Source organism: Castor canadensis, chromosome 5 (genome assembly GCF_047511655.1).
Source record: "Castor canadensis chromosome 5, mCasCan1.hap1v2, whole genome shotgun sequence".
NCBI lineage: Eukaryota > Metazoa > Chordata > Mammalia > Rodentia > Castoridae > Castor > Castor canadensis.
The window spans coordinates 80705881-80723929 of NC_133390.1; the positions used below are offsets into that span (position 1 = coordinate 80705881).

Genomic DNA, 18049 nt, shown 5'->3' on the forward strand with positions numbered 1-18049 from the left:
ACTGAGGTCTCACAATTCTCTTCAAGGACATTTCCCAGTGACCTAGAGATTTTTCACTGGGCCTTTCCTCTTAAAGTTTCCACCACCTTGCAATAGTACCATGCTGGAAACTCAGCCTTTAACAAATGGGCCTTTGGGGAATAGCCAATATGTAAACCACAGCTTACTCCTCCCACCTACCTCCCTGGTTTTATTTATTTTTTGCTCAACATTTTAAAACATATTATGAAGACTTTTTAAAAAATATATAGAAACTTTACAGTCTTATTGGAGTAGCTGATTACAATGACATACCTTTAACAAATATTGTTACAATAAAAAACACTGAAATTAATTTATTTGCTCTTTATGTACAGAAACTTTTGAGCTTCTGAATTACAAAAAATGCGACAGGTATACTGTCAATTCCTTTCAAAGATGCAATATTTCCATTGCAAATGAAATAAGCAACAATATCTTTAAAAGTAATGCATACACTTATTTTCAAAATTCATGATTTTTGTTACTAACTTTTCTATTCACATAAAGTACTACAGCAAGTGAGGTGATGCAGTTTGGAGACCTAGTTTTTTTTCTTTTTTTTTTTTTAATGACAATAATCCTTCTTTACTTGGCTTCAGCCTTTCTAGGAGGACTGCACAATACACAATGACCAAGTAGCTTATCTTACAGGATGAAGTAAATGAGAAAAAGTATGTCAGATCTCCAGCAAGACACCTTCACTCTCCCTCAGGACAGGTCATGTAGAACTTCCAGTGGTTTTCCCAGAAAATAAAATCAATTGGTCCTTTGTCAGCCCTCCGGATTGTAAAGGAGAACCTGTTGATTTGGGCCAGCTTTAACTTTCAGGGAAAGTTGCTAAATTATGGTTCATATTTAATGAATTTGGTGAACTGCTCATCACAACACTTAGATATATAAATTAATCATTGTTCTAACAAGAGATAATTATATTTTTAGAAAGTTTTGGTACTACAGTGAAAACCTACAATTTCTAGGGCATAACTCATTAAGAAAAAGGCTGGAATGACAGTATAGACATTAATAGCCCAACATCCTAAACTGAAGGCCCTCACTAGCATTTATGTTGCTCTCTGAATTACAGTGGCCCTTCTCATTTTTGGACAATAAGTCCACCTTACTTGTGTATTTATTGCATGGTTTTGACCAAACATGGTCAAATAAATTAATTAAAGATAAAAATCTCAAAAACAAAAATTTAAATTCCCATGAGCATTTTGCAGTTCAATTGATGTGGGGAAGCTCTCAGTCAGCCCAGCATTATTGTCAGTTGTGCTTAAATAGTTGTGTGATCTAAGTGCTTACTTACCTTTATTTTTGTGAAAATCTGTCTCCAAAAAGCAAATTGTGTCCAAAAAGCAAGGTAGAGAGAATGTGCTTAATTTAAGTAATAAAGTGAAAATTTTACATTTGTTGAAAGGCACCAGGTCTTTAGCAGAAGTTGGGTGACACAATGAGGAAAATGAATGAGCACCCATAGTACAGCATTAGACTCTATACAACCTGAGTGTTCGTGGGTTTTACTCCATGGCTATCTCTGTGGATTCAAATACCCACAAGACCACAGCTCTATTAAAACTATCACCTGCAAGCTGACAAAGAACATCCGAGTCTTTTTGTTCAAGCTGTTGGAGTTCTCTAACAAAGTGCTAGAAATATTATTATTTACAGCAAGTCCTTGATCAGTGAAAATGATCCATGAGATGCTGTTGCCAAGAGTACATTAGTTATTTAGCCTGATAGTTTCATTGCAGGGTTTTTATTGACTGAAACTGAACAGAACTTTTGGGCAATGAAAATCATGGCATTTTCTTGTGGCTGGAAAAGCCCATTGAGGCACAAGCTGCTCTTGGTTTCCAACAATGACTGTACTGAAATCATTCTCCTGTATTTGACATGGCAATAAAACCACTTCATAAAAGACTAAATTGTGAGCTGGGCCAGAAACCATCTCAAATCTCAAACAAGATCCATCTACCTTTCTCACTCCCATTTTCAACTTTGTTTCCTAAGATTTATTGTAGTCGTTATAAGGACACAAATCCCCATAGCTCAAATTCCCAAGTTCCCATCTTTCTTACATTTTCTATTTGGTCTTTTACTTGATTTAAGACAATGTGTCATGGCAAGAAAAAGTGTGTGTGTGTGTGTGTGTGTGCGCGTGTGTGTGCGTGTGTGTGCATGTGTGTGTATGTGCGTGTGTGTTTTATTGCCTACTTAGTATGTATAGAACTCAATGTAAAATATAGTATATATTCAGAAATAATTAAGTGATTAGTCATTTAAAGAAGTAAAAATGCTGTAAGTATAAATAAAGTTCTATGGTTATCAGAGAAAGAACACATTATTTGTTAAGGCAAGCAAGTGCTTCATTCACTCATCCATTTGCAATTACTATAAATTTGTTAAATGTGTATTTTTATCTATAGGGAATACTGAACTAAACAAGATGGTTCTATTTAGAAGTAGAGATGGATTCCAGAACCTCTGCTATGCAAGAACCTTCTCATGAATATGTAAAAATATTCCTAGGTTCCTAGGTCACAGCATTAGGTTTTTCATTCAGATATGCCTGAGAATTTGTTATTTGTAACACATTCCAAGGTGCTTTTGCTGCTGTGTTTTTAGGATCTCACTTTAGAAACCTAGACCAACGCTTCTCATGTTGAATGTGCTCATGAGGGACTTTGAGCTCTTGTTAAAATCAGACTCTTTTTTTAGTTGGACTGATTTTGCATTATTTCATGTAGTTCGCTTTGAGTACTGAAGGTATAGTATGTGAGTAGAAAGTTGTAAGTGAATATGCACAAAATACATTATACAGTAAATAGAAACTAAGATAATCCTTAAAGAAGGGAATGGATGTAGATAAGAAAGATTGTGAGGGATTTCAGAGTGAAGAGGTTTGGTATAATCAGGGTTGAGATAGGTGAAGAGACAAGAGATTATGACAGATGGGAAGTGTAAACTAATATGACTTGGGGCTGGAATAATTTCAGGTAATGATGGTGTGCCCAGGACACGGTTTTGTGTGTTAGTAACTGGAATGGAATAGAAATAGGAGCTCCTCAAGCTGAAGAAGCTGTGGAACTCTTAAAACATTGTGGGAAGGACGTCAAAAGGAAAACAGAGTTCCCAAAGACATAGAAGAAACCCCAGTACAAAAGAAAATGCAGCCAAGTTACAGAGAAGAGTTTTTTGAAGGTCAGAACATTGTCCTGACATTCAGTAAACCAGTTTGATAGTAGAGATTTCAGAAAACATGAGCTTGTTGAGTGATTAGAGGTAAACAACAGTCTGTGAACAGCACTGATGCCCAAAAAATGTTAGCTTCCCTTGGCCTCCTGAGTGAAAATGAGTTAAGTACAGAAAGCACTGATTCTACTGAAGAGTAGTGGGCAACTTGGATGTTTTCAGAAAAAGAACAGCTTCCAGTTAAGATAAGCTAGCAGTAGGAGAAAGGGAAAAAAGGGCAAAGATGGAAGAAAAGAACTATTCACACTATGGTGGTGAGTCAGAGCACCACCTGAGGAAAATAACACATTGATAAAAGAAACAGGGAAAAGAGAAGGACTGATCTGATAAGGCTGAGAGTATGTGGAAGAAGGCTCTAACTCAAATCAACAAATTTCAATAACAGACCTTAGTAAGTGATATTTGGAGTCATTAACAAGTGGAAGATCAAACACAGTTTTTTTTTTAAATCAATTAAAAAATGAGCTTTTGAAATAATTGGCTCCACGTTTCCAAATTGGTCAACTCCTAGCTCTTAAAGCTGAAGCCTTGTGTGTAAGGTGTGTATTATTCTAACAGAAGCTTTTATTTTCCAGGTAGGAAAAAACTGTTCTCAGATTTGGCTCTCTGGGGTTGCACTAATGGTGAGAATGATCTAAGAAACACACGCCCTCTTTATACTTAGACTGTTTTACTAGAATGTTAAATTATTTGATTTTAAGGTATCACTGTGACATTAAGGTTTGAACTCAGAGCCTTGTGCTGGCTAGGCAGGAGCTCCATCATTTGTACCATGGCCCAGCTCTTTTTTGCTTTCATTATTTTTTGGATAGTGTCTCATGTTTTTGTCCAGGATTGGCTTTGGACTGGGATCCTCCTACCTATGCCTTCTGCATAGCTGTGATCACAAATACATGCCACCACACACAGCTTATTGGTTAAGACAAGGTCTCACTAACTTTTTACCTAGACTGGCCTTGAACTATAATCCTCCCTATCCCTGACTCCTGAGTAGCTGGGTTTACAAGCACGAACCACCATGCTCAGTCCCTGTCATAAGTTTTGTTATCCTTGAAAATCATTCCTACATAGAATTTACTAGGAGGAGAGACACTGACCATAAAAAAGATTGTGTAATGGAAATCTGTTTTCTACATAGCCACACCTATGACTAGATGTTCTACCCCGGGCAGGGTATATAGCATCTTGGTGCCTCGATTTCTTCATCTACAAAATAAGGATAAGAAAAGCTAATACTTATATAAGGCTTAGTATGGTGTACATGCTACATTAAGCTATTTATACAATTAATTCATTTAACTCTCAAAGTAACCTAATCAGTTAGGTACTTCTATTATGATATGCATTTATTCATGAGAAAATGGACAAAGAAAATTTAAGTTAGGAGATCTAACATTTGTCAGAGTGAGAATTTAAACCTAAGCACACTGGTCACAGAGTACATTCTATTTAACACTCTTCTATTGTCTCCTGATTAACAATAGGCAATACAAATACCTATTTAAGGAATAAATGTGTAAAGCACTTAAAATAGCTATGGTTCATAGTAAGAATTTGACAAATGCTAGATATTTAAGAACTTAAAATAAAAATGGCTATATATTATTTTAAATGTATAATAAAAACTGTAAACAATCATAATGTTCCAAAAGAGTGAAAAGAATAGATGTATTAGGTTGCACTGATGGATGATATCTTGATGTGATGACTTACACAATAAATACTGAAACATACTACAGCTGGGAATTGCTTACCATCTAATTTTTATAATGAATAAAATAAGAAACTATAATTATAATTTCTGTGTAGAAAAACAATTGTGAACTCAGAAGAAACTATGCAAAGCAACTATTTTACTAGATTTTTTGTTGGCCTCTGTGATTGTTGAAAATCTGTCATTTGTCTAATTATTTTTATACATAATTAATGAGGGAATAAATACTCCCACCTGAATATGTTTAATATGAAAATACCAAAGTACTCTGATATTTATGTTTTTACTTAAGCTTCAAACATCTTCCTTTACTTAACATTAAATTCATTTGTAAAACCAGATAAATACAAGCACATTAAAACTTTTAACTTTTAAATTCTTATCATATATCCAGCATCTAGCACTTACTAAATACTTGTTAAACATTATTGAATATCTTTGTCATTTACAATGAAGTTGAGCTATTTAAGGCATTCTTGTTTCCCTTTCTCTATTGCTCTGTGTTTCCCCAACCACACAATGTTTATCAGTTTATTTAAATATTAACTATTTAAAAATATCATTTAAAATGCACTTAACTCAGGTACCAATATAAATCCCTATGCAATCCGAAAAGCATAATCTTTTCAGTTTTACTTATGTGTTTTTATTTTTGATATGCTGTTGCTACAATTTCTTACTCTAGCTTGCAAAATGAGGCCAATTTCACTTTGGCATAGCAAAGCTTGAACTGCTTTAAGAAGTACTCTCATACTTTAAACTCTAAAGGTATTTTATGCATTACCAAGAAGCCAAGGAGTGCAGAGCTTCTGTACAAGAGAAAAAGAAAAGAAGAAAGGAAGGCAGGGAGAAAAGACAGCAGACAAAACAAGCTGTCTGCTTTATGTCTTTGAATAAAATTTATGACTAACAGGTAAAATTGGATAGGAATTTTATGAACCTTGGGAAACATGGGAGGATTTAGCTCAGTGAGTAGATGTGGTCTAGCCTGCAACTGTAGAAAGTGTGTCACTGTGACATGAAATGACTCACATTCACTCCACTGCTAACTGACGATAAGTTATTCATTAATATTTCAAGTTTTAGTGAAGAAATCTCAATGAAAGCCACATTAAACCCTACAGGTTACTATAAAAAGCTAATGCAGGTATAAAGATTTGTCACATTAGATAGCATCAATTAAGATGTTGGAGAAAAATCCTCCTTTGTTCTTGAGCTCTTATAATTGAATTTAAATATTAACTATTTAAAAATATCATTTAAAATGCACTTAACTCAGGTACTAATATAAATCCCTATGCAATCCAAAAAGCATAATATTTTCAGTTTTACTTATGTGTTTTATTTTTGATATGCTGTTGCTACAATTTCTTACTCTAGCTTGAATGTTCTTGAGTTTATAATTGAATTTGAAAAATTTTGTCAAGAAGAAAGTTTCCATGCATTGTTTGAGAGAATAAACATGTTAGAAGAAAAATAGGAAAATTGAAACATACATAGCATTTTTTTATTTAGAGGGGGTTGCTATGTCACGGAAAAATGTTTCCTTGCTGGAAGCTTTAATGAATATACTCTAATTATGAGGTTGAGATGTTAATGACACTATTAAATACAGGTATAAAAATGGAAGTTTTATTGAGCCAGAAAAAAGATAAAGAAGAAAGGAAAGCTAATGATGAATTTAAAATAAAATGCATAACGTTGGTATTTTTAAGGAAGTTCTAAAAATTGATCACCTTGATGAAATGTCAAGATATAATAGGTAGTTAAATTAAATGCAATCAACAAACTTAAGCAAGAATGTCTACTACTGTGTTAGTCCTACCATGAATTTGTATGGTTCTATTATTTATTCTACTTTATGTCAACATCTGTAATTTAAAAAAAAGTACATTAGAAAGCTACTCTAGGTAAGCATATGGCTGATTATCACATCACCTATCATTTTGTATTTCTTGAATCAAAAGGCTTTCTTAGTCTTAATATTAATATGGTACTGGTTTTGCCCTTAATTAGGAGTAACTGCCTAAGTTAATAGAATTTGAGAATGGGGGTATGCTGTTCAACTTGACAGATTAAGTTTGCTCATTTGAAACAAAAGAAAAACATAATGAAAATTTGAAAGTGGCAAGAGATTTTGAGCCCTTCTATATCTGCTTCTAAGTGTCAACAATTTCATTCTAATCTTCAAAGTGTCTAATTTATATCAAGAGAGTTAGATGTAAATGGAAAAGGAAAGCAAACAATAGAAATAATGAGAATGGACTAATTAATTTTTTCCATCTAAATTATCCCTGAAATATGGCTCAAAGTAAAACAGAAATATTAATAACCGTCATTTCCAAAACCTTGACTAACCAATAAGTACCCATCCTTCATGTCCATTTCTCATCCTATTTAAATGGAACAAAGTGACTTTCAGAGGCTGGGAAGTACATAATTACATAGAGGGGAGTGTTTGGACTTTGATCATAATTGCAGTGTTTTATTCATCCATCACTTGTTGCTTGGTGAGTTCTTTAAAGGAGATAGAAACCTTGTCAGAACAAATTTGAAGTTCAAAACAGCTAATCAGAAACTTGGCTTTCTTGTCCTTAAACAGATTGAAAATTGCCACATTAATCTCACCATCCACTTGGCTTTTAAGTGAAGTGAAACCATCAAGTCTCTTTCTGGAAAGATGTGTGTCTTCCTTATTCATTATCTCTGGGTAGCTTTTGATAGCTTCTATTAGGGAACTAGGTCTGAGTTTGCCTTATTGTAGGTAAAGGTTTTCAAAATTAGGTGTATAGTTCAGGGCATCATCTGGAGTACTTGAGAAAAATACTGGGTTTTGCATTCCTTCCCTTCATGCCCAATTTCTCAGCAGGGGGCATCAATCACAAACCTAAAATCAACAACCTCATAACATCAGAAGGTCTAGAGCTGTTTTTCTAAGTGAATCAAAATTATTTGGTTTCATTTATAGTACAATTCCAGGGCTCTACCCAAGCTTATCAAATCCTACTCTCAAAGCATGGATATAACATCTCTCCCCATACCTGACAAAATCAAAAGTGAACATGTATATCTCTGTTAGAGGTACCATTAAAGAGCTAAATATAGCTGGGCACAGTGGCTCATGGCTCTAATCCCATCTACATGGGAGGCATATATTAGAAGGATCATGCCTTAAGGCTAGCCTGAGCAATAAATTTAGCAAGACCCCATCTCAACATATAACCAGATATGATGGTGCATGTCTTATCAAAGCTACATGAGAGGCATAGGTAGAAAATTGAGGTCTGATACCGGTCCTAGGAAAAAATGTAAGACCATATCTGAAAAAAGCACAAAAAGGCGATACTGGAGTGGTTCCAGTGGCAAGAACATCTGCCTAGCAAGTGCAGAGCCCTGAGCTCAAACTCCAGTACCACCAAAAAATATATCCTTTACTTGGTAGATTAGTTTCCTACTGCTGCTATGACAAGTTGCCACAAATTTAGTGGCTTAAACCAATACGAATGTATTATATTACAGTTCCATAGGTTTAGAGGCCTGATACAGCGCTCAATTCGGCTGAAATCAAGGTTTTGTCAGTGCTGTGTTCCTGCTGGAGGCTGTCTGTCTTTCTGGGTCTTCACTCACTTCTATCTTTAAAACCAGCAAAAGCTTATTAAGTCTTTTTTCACATCATATCACTGACTCTTCTACGTCTCACTTCCACTTTTAAAGACTCTTGTGATTACATTGTACCCACATGGGTAATCCAAATTAATCTACCTGTTTAAAGTCAGCTGGTGAATAGCCTAGTTCCATCTCCAATCTTTATTCCCTTTGTGTGGCTATCTTGGAAGGTATTATTCTGCCTACCACACTTGCCTACCTCCCAGGTAGATCAGGTCTGTAATACACTGGGAAATATTTTAATGGTAAAATTTTATAGAAATCTAATAAAATGCTCTGTTCTGTGGTAGACATAACAATGACCTGTGGCTAAGGGATTAAAATTTTCTTCCTGGTCTTGCTAGTATTTTGCTGTGTGATCTTGGGCAACTCACTTAGTCCCATCCTGGGATTTAGATTCCTTAATTCTAAAGCACTAGAATTAAGAGAAGCCAATATGATGTAATATTCATAATGTCTTTGTTTATTGTTCTTAGAGTTGGTATACTGAAAATGGCACTCAAATAAGAGTAGAGGAGGCATAAGTTTGTGTGGGAAGGAGATGTCAGTCTATCAGTGGGCCATACATGAAGGAACTGCATTTCAGAGTGTAACTGGATTGTATTTAATTTTCAAGGTCCTAGTTGTAAACAGCAAATCTGAGTTGCTATCCCTACTTAATTTATGAGGAACTTTGATTTAGACAAGTTCAGTAATTTTATGAAGGTCTCATAACAGGGTGGTGGTGGAGACAGGAATACAAGTCCCATGCACACTAACGTCCTTCCCTGCTTCTCTGCACTTGAAACTCAGTGGCAGCAAACAGATTTGCAACAGCATGGTAGCCCTGGCTAGCTACAGTTGGACATAAAGATATTTAAAACATTTTTGGGGGGGAAAATTGTGAGAGTTTGAAGCACTTTTTCTTATTTCCAAATAATCCATACATCAAACTTTATAGATAAATTGTAACTGCACATTCCCTTAGTTAAAGTACATCTAATTCTTCCTCTGCCTTGCTTCAAGTACTGAATATAAACTCCACACACAGACAATAGCAGGTTGCCTCATTCCATTAGGTCAATTAGAGAAACTTGGTCCAAACTAAAACCTGTTTCTTTACTGCAATAGATAAATAAATTCTTTATCCCATATCAGATATTATGTTATTGTATACTGCATGAATCCATTTTGAAGTTGTCCTAATGCACAAAAGCTACACTTGGGCATATTTTTTTTTCTGTTTATTCTTGCTACAATCCTGGCAGGAAAAAGAGTTAAGGAGTATGGTTTTCCAGAATTAACAGTGACTGGAAATGGTTAGCCAGCCCTCAGTTTGAATGAATAGGAGGATACTGAGTGGTTGTTCCAATTCAAGAATCTTAAAACTTGTGGCAAGGGCTTGATAAGTTTTAAAAGAAAACTTATCAGGGAGTTAGTCACAGAAACTAATATACTAACTTCACTCTCATCTCAGTACCGTCTCCTGCTGACGTTCCCATTGGTTGAACCCAACAGGAAACCAGAGGAGAGGAATGGTTAATGAAATCTTCAGAAGTCAACTGAGACTTGGAAGAGAGAGAAAGATTAAGGTGGATGGGCAGGGCAAGTGGAGAACATCCCAAAGCACAGCTCCATCTGCCTTTATGTGATATTTTTTCAGACAAAGGAAATGATCTTCCATTGTAAGTGTATCATCATCACTCTTTTTATTAAGATATATTTAGAAAGCACAGTTAATAAAGTTGACCTTTAAGCTAGTAAGGCATAAAATTCACAAAAATAAACGCAATTCACACAAGTAACACTTCTTATTTATATTGTATTTTAACAGTTTGATGCTTCTTTTAGTAGTGGTTAACTGCGGGAATAATACAAAATATATTACAAGTGGAATCAAACTGTAATACATTTACTTTTATTTTTAAACCCCAGTTACCATTGTTTCAAAATTAAATCTTTATTCTTTTTTATCATTTTAACTGGTTTATTCTTTCAAAACATATTTTGGAAGAATTTAATCTGTCTCTGAATTAGTTGGTTTAAAAAAGTCTGTTTCACAAACTAGATGGCAATTCCAAAACAAAAGAATTCAAAAAGCCCCCAAATTATATTCTAAATTATAAAGAACTTCTAAAATGTTGAATTTGAGCATTCACCTAATTAAAAAGTACTCAACAAGCAGAGCTCAATGTGTACGGGACTTATTTATAAAGAAATGATAACTAATCCTTTGACTTATTCATTGACCTTGCATAACTTCATGCGCTTTTTGTTAATATTAAGTTAGTAACAAATGATACCACTTATGATTTGTCTGTCTTTTATTATTTTCTGCAATAATCGATATCATCAAAAGACAAATCTAATAAGTTCCATAGTACTTATAAAGTAAATTACTATCCAGAACACAATTAAATACGTAATATGTCAGTATGTTCACGTGAAAAAAAAAAGAAATCGAGGGAGAAATCTCAATTTTCACTGAGAGAATGATTAGCATAGGCATTTTGGAATGACATTGACATTCAGCAATTAGTGATAACAGCATGTTATTTATTATATTCTGTTAAAAGGAAATTCATGAATTAAGGTAGCTTGGAATTAAAAATACCAAGATATCCTGTCCTTTTTTAAAAATAATCTCTTTCATGACTTCTTTCTAAAGACAAGGTCAGGAAAGATAAATTTAAGTAGTAGATGACTGTGATTATGGAATGATTAAATTTGGTCTTTCTTAAAATAGATTTTGTAAACTGAGAACTACAAGGTTGCCTGCTTAAAAAAACCAAGTCAAACCCATTCACTCATTGAAGATCAAAGAAAATATTGCTTGAAATTTGCATTGACAATATATAGTATCATATAAACTTCTTAAAATATATTCTATTTATTCATAAATTTATTCACTAAGGAGGGATAAATGTAATCATTCAGTCCTTAAACTGTGAAAAAATATTAAATTATTTCAGAAATATATCTGCTATGAAATATATGTCACATGTAGCTAAATGATTATTATAGTCATCTCATTTTCTTTTTGAGACAGGTTCTTTCTATATAGTTCAGGCTGGCCTTGAACTCATGATCCTCTCACCTCCACTGCTAAGAATTAGGATTACAGGTTTGTGCTACTATGCTTTATTATTCATTTTTGCATTCATCGTGCCTTATACAGAGAAGATGCTTACTAACAAGTATTTTTCTCCTCTTTAAAAAGTTACTTGGTGGTTAAGATTTCATTATAAATGTGAAGTATGTATTTTAGCTTAAAACAATTCATTGTACAAACAAGTGTTCTTCGACCTCCTGAACTGCACTCTCAGCTTCCCACATATTCTTGTGGCTTTCTCAGTAGTGACACTCATCTCAATGGAAGCTCAGAGTATTCTAGGAAAATTTAAACTACTTTAAAATACTATTATTGCTAAGAATTATATTATTTGCTAAGAACTGAGATGATATCTGTTCCATGAATTAGTTGTCAGGGCAAATTGAAAAGCAATTTCCTTTTTTACTTATACTTATAGGCATCTCTCATCAATCACTAGAAATTCCTCCAAATGGAAGCTTAAAGTGTGCCTTGCTAGCCAATAGAATAAAGGTTTTGTAAAGCCATCGAAGATCCAAGTACCTACTGTAGGAAAGACCTCCAAAGGAAACACTGATGTTTAATCATAGTTATATTCTTAGAAATATTATTCCAAAAGATGCTTAATGAAATGGATAATTTTGTGATTGGAGAAAAATTTTGAGAACAAGAAAATCTTTGGTGTTTTGCTTTTTTTTATCAACCCAGTCCTCAACTTCAATTAAATCTAATGTTCACGTGATCGAAGAAGATTAACTCCAGGACCATTTTATTTTTTGCCAATATTGTTGTTTGTAGCAGACAGCAAGCTAGGAGTCAAGTCACCAATCACAGTTCTCATTTCACCCTGGGAGACCAACCCCAAGCTTGCTTCCTTTCTTTCTTTCCTTTTCCTTCCTTTCTTTTCTTCCTGTCTTCACCCACTAGAGACCTCACAGGAAGAGAACGAGAGTGTACACAGACCATGTTAATTTTCTACTTGGTGGTGAATAATACTAATGAAAACAGAGCACACATCTTTCATAATCCACTAGGCAATGCTATAGTTACTGAGTCCTGTCCAGAGCCATCTGACGGCTTCTAGTATGAGGCTCCAGTAGGCACAGGTGGCAAATGTCAGTTTAACCCCTTTCTAACTCTACCATTTTCAACACTCAGAGGACCTCTTTCATTAGTCTTATAAAGTATGAAATTCCAATGTCAAATTGCATGCTGTTAAATTAACAACATCACACTGCTTCATATGACTTGAATATCTCCCATAACTTTATGACTGGAAAACGCTGTTCAGATTTCATTTACCAGTTTAAAAATAGCAAACTCTAATTTGAAACAGTCTCTCCTCACACACAATTGTACATTCTCACTAATATTGCCTCACTGTGCTAGGCAAATATTTTTTCTAACACAAATATAGTAACAGGTTTCAAAAGTCAGATTTGTCAAAAGATGATGCTTGTTATGAAGCAAATCAAAACAAAAATATTCCTTAGAGTTAAAATGACAGGCCACATCTGTTTTGTATAACAATGGCTATTTACTATTTTTAATATGGAAATCAAAATTATCCAGTGTTTATTTTTCCATAGGTAATTATATCTCTACCCAATGAAATTTCTTCTTCTTGGGTGGGTGGATGCTAAACAAGGCAGTTAATGTATTTTGAACACCTTAAAATGGAGTAATAATTTTTTTAAATAGGTGTCTTTCAAACTTTGTGACTTGGTACAACCAGAGACAAACTAAAAGAGAAATTTAGCAAAGATGCCCACCGACCACTTTAAGTGCACAGAAAGTCTGAGATCATATCATTGTGCTCACTAAAAAAGGAGGGGGTTCCTCTCTGTACACAGCAGAAACATTCATAATACACAAGGCACTCCAATTAAGTTTTCATAGAAGTTATGTCACATTTAAACTCACCGCTGGATGTAAGGGTCGGGGCAGTACTGTAGGGTGGCACACCTTGAAGTTTCAAAATTCATTTCCTTCAGTTCTCTTTGATATCAACAAGTGGAGAGCAATTATATAAAATATACACATATACCTGTGTATATATAGATATATAGTCAGGAGGCTAAAAGCAATAGGGTCAGATGCCATCAGACATAGAGCTTCAGCCACTTCCCCCCCTTCACACATATTTGCAAAGAGGCGGAGCGTTTCTTCATTTTAGCCAATGAGATTCCTCAAGTGACTAAAACATCATAAACAGTTGATTCTTACCAGCTGGGCATCCTCTCTAACGTTGTTCTCCCCCCTCGTCCACGGCTTTAGAGTCCTTAACGTATAGTGGCCACACTTGGTGGCAATTTAGAGGCATCTCTGAACTTCTGATCTCTCTCGTGATTGGATGTTGGCCTGAATGGCATCAGAGTTTAATTTCAGCAGCCTGGACTTTTGTAACAGAACTGAGCTGATGAGTCCACCTCGTTCCAGCTAAACAAGATTTCCCTGTATCTGGATACTGATTTGGTTTGAAGACTGCTGTCACTCTTACTGGACTAAAATGTTTTGCAGAGCTGTTTAGGGAAGTTTTTTTTCTCTTTTTCTAACCTCTTCCCCTCCTCCCCCCTCAGCCTCCCTTTCAGCCAACCGCCTGTTGTGGTCACAATCTCAAATAGCAAAGACAGGGAAATTCCTTGATTATATTTAACCTAGAACTCACTCTTCGTCTCAACTGAGAGAAAGAGATATCCATGCACATCTCCTTAGAAATTATTTTGCTTGCCCCAAATAAAAGAAAATGACCTTTATTGAATTACTTAAATATTCTACCTTAAACATTTATATGTAATAGTTTTCTTACCTTGATATTAAAACAGGAAATCATACATTGTTTAGAATATTTTGAAGCTTACAAACATTTCAAATTTCCTGTTAAAGCATTCTAGTTTATTTCAGTCTCAGTCTGCCTCACTCTCATTTTTGCTCTTTTTGGCTTTGCTTTGATTTGACCTACTTTGGAATGAAATCATAAAAATTTTCATACATTCAAAAATTACTATAATATCAGAAAGCCTACATACAGAATAATTTCCTTCCTTTCTGAATGTAGCTGTAAACCTATCCTGGATCTTTGGATTTAGAAATTGAATGAAATATGATTCAGAAACTAAATTAGAATAGACTCCAACAGGGAAAAAAAAAATGTGTGCCCGGTGTCACTAATATGGCAAGTACACATCTTCCATTTGTTCTCTAATCACAGGACACCTGTAAATAAGTGACATCAGTAAATGTCAAAGTTCTGAGACAATTTGAAGTCCTTTTCAAAGAAATTTGACATTTTCCTATATGAAATTCTGGTTCAAAATGTGTTCATAAAGATGTTTTATTTGTTGCTTCAGCCAGGGAGAAGCTATTTAAAACTTGACATTCTCTTCCTTTACTTAGCCTGAGAGTGTCTAACATCTGTGAATTGTGAAATTCACAAACATGCAGGCCTGAGCCCCAGCCAAATCAAACAGCTTGTTCTACAAAATGTGAAACTTGAAGGGAAGAAGATCATTTTTCTAATTAATTATAGATTTGTTAATTGGAGTTAAAGTGTCTGGCTTTCTTCCCTGCTATTAGCAGATACAAATGACCTAAATACAATGTTTCTAAATAGAAAATAATCAATGTCTTGTGACTATGACCACGGGGTTCCATCGCAGAGGTTTTCACCTTTCTCATTTGTAAAATGAGTTCTTTGAAGGCAGAGACAGACAGATTTCATGTTCAAGGCCAGTCTATACTACTAACAAGACTCTGTCTCAAAAAAATCAAAGGCTGAGAATGTAATGTAGTGGTAGTGTGTGCCTAGCATACAGACCTTGGGTTCAATCCCCAGCACTGGAAAAAAAAAAAAAAAGTGAGCTAATGATTGCAAGTGCAGAGTTTCTTGAATTTTAGTGTGCATGTGAGTCACCTGAAATTCTTGTTGATGCAGATTCTGGCTCAGTAGATCTGAGGAGGGCCTGAGATTCTACATTTATAACACATTCACAGGTTATGCCAGGCCCTCAGACCACGGTTTGTAGAGTGCCCTGCAGGTCTGGCATTTACATTTCAGTGGGTCTTAGAACTCTTTCAAATATTTTAAATTACCATCCAAGCCACACATTCCCAAATAATCAACTTGCAAACATTGCTAGTGAATTATTTTATTTTACAAAGTTTATAGCTTTATTTATATTTAAAAAAAATTTAAAATGTATGCCATGACATCAATAGTTATTATAAAAAATCCTGAATTTCATTGGCTAAGAAAAATAAATATATTAAGCGGCAACAAATCTTCTATAAATAATTATGACAATATTTGTTCCTATTTCAAAGTGGAAGTAAACCTTGACATAGGAGGAAAAAGCAAACTCTTTAGAATTCAACAACATACCAATAGCACTCAACCATCTACAACTTGGGAAAATAATTGACAATTATTCTATAATTACTGTAACAGCCTCTCAAATTTATATTGCATCTCCTCCCACCCAAGAGATTCAGGTTACTATACAAATTCATAAATTATTTCTCTGGTATGTAAGTTAGATACTTTCTGAGACTTTAAGTCTTTTAGAAGGAAATTGTAATAGAATAAATTACACAGAAACCTAGGAGAAGGTAATTGCTTTTCTGACCTGGCCGTTTGAATGACATTTGTAAACATATTTGTGTGCAGGGGAAAAGAAAGCTCTTAGGGTCTGGAACACTGGACATAACATAAGAGAAAGGGGTACTTTATTCCTCCTTTACTCCTAGCAGCCAAGAATGTGCACTCTGCCAAACCCAGGTATTCTTAATACAAATCTTCCTCACTTATCTTCATGAAATTTATTTCACAACTACTTTCCTTTATGCATATTCTCTCCTCTAGGCTACATACTTTTCTGGTTGCTCTCCTGCCTTAGAAGATAGTCTGTTCTCCACCAGAGAACTCTTAAAACCTGATCTGCACATCCTTCAGAAATCAAAGTCTCCCTCAATCCTCCAGATAAAATGAACTTCTCCTAACTATTATGTCCTGAATCATTCTATCTCTAATTTTTCGTGTATGGGTAACTGTAGCTTTCCTCCTGGATTCTATCTTTGAGTAAGACTTGTCTCCTCTACCAGACTAGGAACAGGTTGAGGCCAGGCTTGCTCTTGATTCATCTTATATCTAGCAAAATATTGCACAATAGATGAATAGCATGTCTATATATTTGTAAAAATTATCTAATAATGTAAGTATTATAGCTGGTTAAAAATAATTTCCATGCAGGGCTCCAGTGGCTCACACCTGTAATGCTAGCTACTCTGGAGGCAGAGATCAGAAGGATAGTGGTTAGAAGTCCACCCTGGGCAAATAGTTTGTGAGACCCTATCTCAAAAAAAAAACCTCACAAAGGGCTGGTGGAGTGGCTCAAGATGTAGGCCCTGAGTTCAAGCCCCATACCTCAAAAATAAATAAATAAATAATTTTCATAAACACTTGACTTTTTAGAATCAGATTTATGATCTATAATTTGTATACAATGAAATTCACCAGTTGTAAGGGTTCAGTTTGAGGAGTTTGGGCACATTGTACATCATGTACCCTTCATCATAATCAAGAGATAGAATAGTTCCATTACCACAAAAATCTCATACACCTTTTCTTTACTGTACTCCGTAGGCCATCATGCTTTTTTGTCATTATTCATGAGATATATATTTTCTAGTACAGTGTTATCTGGTAGAACTTAATATGAAGAAGGAAATAGTTTATATTTGTACTGTTTGATATGGTAGTAACTTAGTTCCATGAAGCTAATGTGATTGAGAAGCTGTTTAATTTTAGTTAATTTTAACCAATCCAAATTTAAATAGCCACATGTGGCTTGTAGACACCATGTTGGATAACACAGTGCTAGAATGTTGTATAAGCAAAGGTACATAGTATGTATACTTTTGTGTCTATGTTCTTTTGTTTCCTGATGTTATTACTTCTGAGATACAGCAATATTGTTAACTGTATCAACAACGCATTTTTTTAATAAATGTTAAACATGTGTATTATTCTTTTGTTTTTTTCTTTCTCTCCATCTTTCCTTTCTCTCTCTTTTTTTTTTCTTTTGACTACTAAGAACAAATTCTGGTCTCAGGTATTCAATTATGGCCAGATGAAGTCCAATAAACTTTTTAAGAGCCCAATAACACATCCCAGAATGTGTTCCTTGTCCTATTGAGCTCCCTTGAAACCTAGTAGCTCCTTTCCTACAAAGGATCAACTGCAAAGGAGACAGCTTATTCAACTCCTATAAAGAACTTGGCTGACCTGGGATTCATCTGGGCTCTGGCCCAAACTTACTTCCAGA

At 34.7% G+C, this 18049-nt stretch overlaps 1 protein-coding gene across 5 annotated transcripts in view; it reads right to left on the minus strand.

The window, feature by feature from the left end:
* Tp63 (tumor protein p63) overlaps positions 1-13837 on the minus strand; it is a 213115-nt gene extending 199278 nt beyond the window's left edge. For 2 of the 5 annotated variants that reach the window (XM_074073543.1, XM_074073545.1), the window contains exon 1: positions 13650-13834. In XM_074073543.1, coding sequence (XP_073929644.1) covers positions 13650-13711 — 62 coding nt within the window. In that variant the 5' untranslated portion in view covers positions 13712-13834. Of the gene's footprint in view, positions 1-13649 lie in introns of all 5 variants that reach the window. The other 3 variants (XM_020153945.2, XM_074073544.1, XM_074073546.1) reach the window with 3 other exon arrangements.
* Positions 13838-18049: the final 4212 nt, after the last annotated feature.